This window comes from Capsicum annuum, chromosome 1 (genome assembly GCF_002878395.1).
Source record: "Capsicum annuum cultivar UCD-10X-F1 chromosome 1, UCD10Xv1.1, whole genome shotgun sequence".
Classification (NCBI taxonomy): Eukaryota; Viridiplantae; Streptophyta; class Magnoliopsida; order Solanales; family Solanaceae; genus Capsicum; species Capsicum annuum.
This window is the reverse complement of record NC_061111.1, coordinates 156,851,647-156,860,015: the sequence shown is the minus strand read 5'-3', so window position 1 is coordinate 156,860,015 and position 8,369 is coordinate 156,851,647. Positions and strand designations below refer to the sequence as shown.

Genomic DNA, 8,369 nt, shown 5'->3' with positions numbered 1-8,369 from the left:
AGATAACGCCTCGGGCGTTATTTTATGCCAATATGGTCTTGCAAAATTTGAAATAAAGCTTATGTAAAATGAAGTTTTAGGCTGATGATTCATGGGAATGATGCCTTTCGGCGATGAAAATAAGGCCTTAAATCAAGTAGATTATGAAGATGAGGCATTTTCAGCCAAATGAAGCAATGAATTTCTACAAAGAATTTGTTTGGTGCATCCATAAGCTTTGTGCGGTTATTGAAAAGCAATTGTGCAGTGCATTTGGGAGCAATTGTTCAGTGCTATAGAAGAAATGTATATTGTAAAAATAGCTTAAAGCGATTGTGCGGTGCTTTAGATGGAAAATGAAAGTCATGCGTAGTGCGAAATAACTTAAAGCGGTTGTGCAGTGCTGCAAAATAACTTAAAGTAATTATATAATGCATTTTCTCCCATGCAAAAACCATTAAATCCATATGCAATCCATTCTAAAAATGTATTAAAGCATTTGCGCAGTGCATGTGTGATGTATTTTAAAGTATTTGTGCAGTGCATATGCGGTGCATTTAGAGCGTATATGCAAAAATGAAGTTTTAGGCCGATGATTCATGAGAATGATGCCTTTTGGCGATGAAAATGAGGCCTTAAACCAAATAGATTATGAAGATGAGGCATTTTTCAGCCAAATAAAGCAATGAATTTCTACAAAGCATTTATTTGGTGAATCCATAAGCTTTGTGCGGTTATTAAAAATCAATTGTGTAGTGCATTTGGGAGAAATTGTGCAGTGCTCCAGAAAAAATATGTAGTGCAAAATTAGTTTAAAGCAATTGTGCGGTGATTAAGATGGAAAATGAAAGCCATGCTAGTGCGAAATAACTTAAAGCGGTTGTGCAATACTTTTTAGAAGAAAATGCAAGCTATGCATAGTGCAAAATAACTTAAAGCAATTGTGCAGTGCATTAAAAGGAAATGAAATCTAGGCATGGTGAAAAATTATGCAGTGCGTTTGTGCTTATGCAGAGCCATTAAAGTCATGTGCAATGCATTCTAAAATATATTAAAGCATTTTACAGTGTATATGTGGTGCATTTTAGACCATATATGCAAAAATGTGCTAAATCATTAACGTAGTGCATCTGTGGTGCATTTTAGAGTATAAATGTGAAGCAATTGAAATTCATATATTGTGCATTTCAAGCATTGGAAAAGTACTTGTGTAGTATTTTAAAGGACCTCTATGTAGACTAGCCAAAAATCATGTGCGGTGCGTTTGCAATCTATAGAAAATCTTCATAGTCCTTTAATCAACATTACAATAAAGGCGCAATTTACTTAAAGAAAATTCAAACCGTTCGAGGTGTAATCCTCTCAAAACCTGCAAATGTTATCAACCTTGAGCTTCTGCTATTCTTCAAAACATGCACTCAAAGAAAATTTGTAAGTTTGGGGGGTGGTTGATTTGTGTTGACATTGAAGGTTTGGCTCTTGAGACTTCGTGCTTCCAGCTTTGTTTGGACTCATAACCCCATCTATTCCAAATTTTGGCCAATAGATAATAGGAAAATATTTGATTGAAAAACTATTTAAAGTAAGATAAATAAGAGTAGCAAATAAAAATGTGCAAAACCATGGTGGTAAGAATAAATATTCTTCCAAATTTTTGAACTGTGACATATTGTGAACAAAGCGAATGTCCTTTTTCCAAAGTGAATGTCCCCTCTTTTCAACTACTTGATTGAACCCATACTTTTCCATATCTCTTTATGTCTTCTTAATCGTTTTCTGAAATTATGCCCTTGAAAACTGTCCCAGTTTTGACTTGATAGAAATGTTGGCATTCAAAGATGACGAGATCGAGCCTTGTGTAAGCTGCCCATGTATTTTATAAATGGTATCAGGAAGAACCTAGTTCATGAAATACTCTTAAAAAGATTAAAAACTAAGGGGTCGAACCCTCCGTGGGTTGCCTACATATCCCACAGGAATCGGGCCGAACGTAGTTCATTACATATGAAAATAGAAAGGGGGAAAATAATTTTTTTAATGTGACCGAGGCCGATGTATCCGCTTACGTATCCGCCAAGGAAGTCAGGTCAACCGTAGTTCGCATTACAAAAAAAGGGGATTTTTGGGAAATTTCTACTTAATAGACCAAACCCGACATGGGTTTCCTACGTATTCCCCCGAGGGAACTAGGTCATTCGGAGTATCATTACATAGAAAAGGGACATTACATAAGAAATAGATAAAGACTTCTAGACATAGTATCTCTTAACAACATCAGCATTTATGGCTTTCGGCCACACTTCGCCATCCATTTCTGCTAGGATCAGTGCTCCGCCGGTGATTACTCGGTGAACAATATAAGGCCCTTGCCAGTTGGGTGCAAATTTTCCTTTAGATTCATTCTGGTGCGGAAATATATGCTTCAACACCAATTGTCCCAGCTTAAATTATCTCAATCGCACCTTCTTGTTGAAGGCTCTGGCCATTCTATTCTGATAAAGTTGCCCATGATAAACTCCGTTCATCCTCTTTTCATCAATTAGCATCAATTGTTCATACCGATTTTGAATCCATTGGGCATCACTCAATTTAGCTTCCTGAATGATTCTCAAAGACGGTATCTCTACTTCTGCGGGTAACACTACTTCTGTTCCATAAACCAACAGATAGGGTGTTGCTCCAGTAGAGGTCCTAATAGTGGTGTGATAGACGAGAAGGGAAAATGGCAAATTCTCATGCCAGTGCTTGTAGTTATCAATCATTTTCCTTAATATCCACTTGATGTTTTTATTGGTGGCCTCAACTACTCCATTTATCTGAGGACGGTAAGGGGTGGAATTATGATGATTAATCTTAAACTTCTCGTATATCTCACGCATTAAGCCGCTATTGAGATTAGCTCCATTATCTGTTATAATTGATTTCGGAACTCCAAATCGACAAATAATGTTATTGCAAACAAAATCTGTCACCACCTTCTTTGTTACAGATCTGTATGAGGAAGCTTCCACCCATTTGGTGAAATAATCGATAGCTACCAAATAAACTAATGTACATTTAATGCAGATGACTCAATAGGGATGATGACATTCATGCCCCAAGCTGCAAACGGCCAAGGAGAACTCGTCACATTGAGTTTATTTGGCGGAACATGAATCAAGTCACCATGAATCTGACATTGGTGGAATTTTTGCACAAAGCGAATGTAATCTGTTTCCATTGTCATCCAAAAATAGCCAGCCCGAAGAATTTTCTTTTCCAAAATAAAACCATTCATATGTGGCCCGCACATGCCCCCATGTATTTCTTCGACTAACCTGGTTGCCTCCTGAGCGTCGACACACCTTAACAATCCTAAATCTAGATTTCTCCTATAAAGGATTTCTCCATTTAGGAAAAAGTGATTTGCCAATCTTCGAAGTGTTTTCTTCTGAATGCTAGCCACACCTTCTGGATAGTCTCCCTTCTTGAGATACCTCTTGATGTCGTAGTACCAAGGTTTTCCATCCAGCTCCTCATCAATGTGAAAACAGTATGTTGGTTGGTCTTGTACATTTACCTTGATAGGATCTATGAAATTCTTGTCTGGATGTTGAATCATAGAGGACAAGGTCGCCAGTGCATCTGGTAACTCATTCTGAATTCTTGGGACATGCTTAAATTCAACCATGATAAACTTCTTGCACAACTCTTTCATGCACTCCAGATATGGAAGTAGCTTCACGTTCTTGACACTCCATTCGCCTTGTTCTTGATGAATTACCAAATCTGAATCTCCAGTGACCAACAGTTCCTGAACATTCATGTCAACATCCATTCTAAGACCAAGAATGCAAGCCTCGTATTTTTCCATATTGTTAGTGCATGGAAATCTGAGCTTTACCGAGATTGGATAATATTGTCCTAATTCTGAAATTAGTGCTGCCCCAATACCAACTCCTTTGAAGTTTGCTGCTCCATCAAAGAACATTCTCCAACCTGGATATTCTTCTGAAATATATTCTCCAACAAATAGAACTTCGTCATTTGGGAAATAAGTTTTAAGAGGCTTGTACTCTTCATCTACAGGATTTTCGGCAAGATGGTCAGCTAAAGCTTGTCGAGTGACATAAACAGTGTCAAATTCACTTAGCGAAATCTGCCACTTCGCTAACTTTTCGATAGGCATGGGCTTCTGAAAGATGTACTTGAGTGGATCCATTCTGGAAATCAGAAAAGTGGTGTATGCACACATGTAATGCCTTAACTTCTGAGCAATCCAAGTCAGGGCACAACATGTACGCTCCAATAATGTATACCGGGCTTTATAAGACGTGAACTTCTTGCTCAAGTAATATATTGCTTGCTCCTTCTTTCCAGTTTCATCATGTTGTCCCAAAATACACCTGAATGCATTTTCTGACACAGACAAATATAACAATAAATGCCTTTCGGGTTCTGGGGGCACCAAAATGGGTGGATTAGACAAATACTCCTTGAATCTGTTGAAAGCTTGTTGGCACTCTTCTATCCACTTGGTAGCATCGTTCTTTCTCAACAGCTTGAATATCGGTTCATAAATCACTGTGGATTATGCAATAAATCGACTGATGTAATTGAGTCAGCCTAGGAAGATCATCACGTCTTTTCGACTTTTTGGAAGAGGCAAGTTTTGGGTAGCCTTTATTTTTGAAGGATCCAATTCTATACCTTTCCTACTCACTATGAAACCCAATAGCTTTCCATCGGGAACGCCAAATGTACACTTTGCAGGATTCAATTTTAAATCGTACCGTCTTAGCCTGTCAAAGAATTTCTTCAAATCTACCCAGTGATCTGAGCTCTTTCACGATTTGATAATGACATCATTAACATAGACTTCAATCTCCTTGTGGATCATTTCATGAAAAATGGTAGTCATGGATCTCATATAGGTTTCCCCTGCATTCTTGAGTCCAAAAGGCATCACCCGATAATAATATACTCCCCAAGGTGTGATGCATGTAGTTTTCTCAGCATCTTCCTCATTCATCAGGATCTGGTGATACCCTGCGAAGCAATCAACAAAAGACTGCAACTCGTGCTTTGCACAATTATCAATGAGTATGTGAATATTTGGGAGAGGGAAATCATCTTTTAGACTAGCCTTGTTGAGATCCTAATAATACATACATAGTATAATTTTTCCATCTTTTTTTGGCACGGGCACAATATTGGCTAACCAAGTGAGATACTTCGTGACTTGAATAACATTGGCATCAAATTTCTTGGACACTTCCTCCTTGACTTTCAGACTCAAATCAGGCTTTATCTTTCTCGGCTTTTGCTTTACAGAAGGACAAGATGGATCAGTTGCCAACCTATGGAAACAATATCTGTGCTTAGGCCTGTCATATCATCATAGGACCATGCAAACACATCTATATATTGCATCAAGAGATCAATCGACTCATTTTTTAGGGATGGAGTCAAATGGACACTAATCCTTGTCTCTCTTATGAGTTCCGAATCCCCCAAATTTATCGTCTCAGTTTCATCCAAATTTGGTTTTGCCTTATTTTCTAAATGTTCAAATTTCTTAGTCAACTCTTCAGATAACCGATCTTCTTCATATTCCGCAAAGTCTTGTTCGCTATTTGGAATCATTTCACTTGTTTCATTACAAGTCACATTCACAGTATTGGCAGATTTATTAGTTTGCTTGCTGAAAAGGGAAAAAGGAGAAAATTCAAAAGTAGAGGCAAAACACATAAATTCAAGCATAACACATAAATTAATAAACACGATTCAAGCCTCAATTCTAAGTCGTGTTGTTTCAACAAAGCTAATACAATCATCTACCAAGATTCCCAAAGAAACGGGGATGGGGTACAAGTCCAATTATTCAAAGCATCTCCAAGCTCAGTACCCCAGATGGTCAGGGTGTCAATGCAATCCTCCAAAATCACGTTGTACTCAGCTTCTTCCTCAGCAATGAATAAGTTTTTGATTCCTTCAACGAGGCCTTCTTCAATGCCTTCTTCTGATACTTGGGCAACAAAATCTTTGGAAAATGACTGACTCAAGAGTGGAATAGGATTTGGCAGGATAATGTCACCCTTCCTTTTGAGACTAGCCGATGAAACTTCTTTAGGGGTGGGATCATACCCGAGACCAAATATGCTCTTCTGTCCGAACAATTCAATTGGCTCTAATATTCCATCTAAGTTCACACCAAGACCGCAACCAGGCACAAAACCATTCTTCAATATTTCCAAGGCCACCATCATAATTACCCATGGTAACTTTAAGTTCTCTACCTGAGCAGTACACATGATCTCCTTTACATGGAAAACTGACCCATCCAGGTGTTCTACACGTTCAATAATAGGGACTAATTTTTCCTGGTAGATAGCACTATTTTTCTCTCCATGAATCACAACCTCATGTTGATCCCAAATAAATTTCAGAGTTTGGTGCAGGGTGGAAGGGGCTGCTCTAGCACTGTGAATCCATGGTCTTCCAGGTAACAAATTATAACTAGCAGATATATCCAAAACTTAAAATTCCACCATAAACTCCACCAGTCCAATTTGAAGTGCCAAATCAATTTCTCCAATGACCCTTCTTTGAGCTCCGTTAAATCCTTTAACCCTCATATTACTTTCACAAACTTTCCCAATGCTCAGAGAGTAATAAAATGGCAAATATTAACAACTGAGCCATTGTCAATGAGAACTTTAGAAAAAAAACTTATCCCTACACCTGACAGTGATGTTCAATGCTCTGTTATGCCCCAGGCCCTTCGGCGGCAACTTATCTTCGTGAAAAGAAACTATATTGGATTCCAAAATTTGTCCCACCAGAGCTGAAAGACCCTCGCTAGTTATCTCAGTTGGCACATGAGCTTCATTCAGCACCTTCACCAGAGCACTCCTATGAGTTGCAGAAGTCATTAATAATGCCAATAAGGAGATTTGGGCAGGAGTTTTCTTTAACTGTTCCACAACAGAATACTCCTTAGTTGGCATTTTCCTCCAGAAATCCTCGACCTCAGCCTCTGTCACAACTTTCTTCTGACTATTCTCTCTATTAGGCATTCCTTGTACAATACCTTCAGGGGCATAACAACACCCAGATCTTGTCATTACTGCAGCGGCGGCTTCTATAACTATGTTTCCTTTTTCTTTATTCCTTTCATCAGTCGAGTAATTCCAAGGAACAGCTTTGGTATCCAACGAAGGTGTATGAGCAACTAAAGCTATGATCGTAGGCTTGTGCACAAGAACTTCAACAATTGGCGCTCGCATCCCGATGGTAACTATAGGCACAACAAAAGATGATATTTCAACCTCTTTCTTAATACTGGCCGATATGATGGTTCCCTCCAAATTACATTCTTCATCAATGGTGATCATGTTCACATGGGCACCCCCATGATTTGGCAAGGGATTGCTATTCACATTGGGAGAGCTCCTTTAAGCTGAATAACTCCTTCTTTGATAAGTTCCTCAATCTTATCCTTGAGATTAAAATAATTCTCATTGTCATGCCCAGCAACCCCAGAGTGATAAACACAATGCTTTGTCCCATCAAACCATCCAGGCATGGGATTGGGAATTCTACCTTAGATCGGCTGGAGTACTCCTATATTTCTCAATATTTCATATATTTAGGATAATGGTTTGGCTAAAGGTGTATAGGTTTTGGTTGTCCTTTTTTCATAATTTGAATGAGGTCGGGATGAATTTGAAGGACGATTTTGTGGTTGGTAGTGGGTTTGAGTAGGATAGGTATGTTAATATTGTGGCGGGTTTTGATAGGCAGGTGCTCGAGGTGGACAATATGCTGGCTGGGTGGCATAAACGGGATGTGGGGCAGGTAGAGGTTGGTAATATGGATGATAAGTTTGGGAATATTGGTTATAGTAGAAAGGCTGGGGTGGTGGATTTTGGTATGTTAAGATTCGGTTTGGTCTCTTTTCCTGAATAGTCATGACAGCAGAAACTCTATCCTTTTTCTTTTTAGTCACTCCCCCGGCTGAATCAGATTACATTGACTTACTTGTCACTTGTAAAGCTGCCAAATTGGTTATTCTCCCTGTCTTGACACCTTCTTCAACGAATTCTCCTATCCTAACAACCTCTGAGAACTTCTGTGAAACTGCACTTATCAACTTGTCATAATACGTTGTATCTTTTTGAGACTGCATAAAAAGAGATGTCATCTCACTTTTCGCCATAGGAGGTTGGACTTTTGCAGTGTCTGCTCTCTACCTCATGGCATATTCTTTGAAGTACTCTGTTGATTTCTTCTCTATCTTCATCAAGTGGAAATGATCCGGGACCACTTCAGTGTTAAACCTGAACCTGTCCATAAATTCTTATGCCAAGATATTCCAACTATGCCATCTACGTGGGTTTTGGCTCGTG

General features: G+C 38.8%; 1 protein-coding gene across 1 annotated transcript; it reads right to left on the bottom strand.

The window, feature by feature from the left end:
• Positions 1 to 2,228: 2,228 nt before the first annotated feature.
• LOC124898258 lies at positions 2,229 to 7,355 on the bottom strand. The gene is given in 8 exon segments (XM_047412041.1): positions 2,229 to 3,022; positions 3,025 to 4,542; positions 4,669 to 4,801; positions 4,943 to 5,007; positions 5,131 to 5,318; positions 5,558 to 5,662; positions 5,800 to 6,477; positions 6,703 to 7,355. Coding segments are annotated over 8 exon segments (4,134 nt in total).
• Positions 7,356 to 8,369: the final 1,014 nt, after the last annotated feature.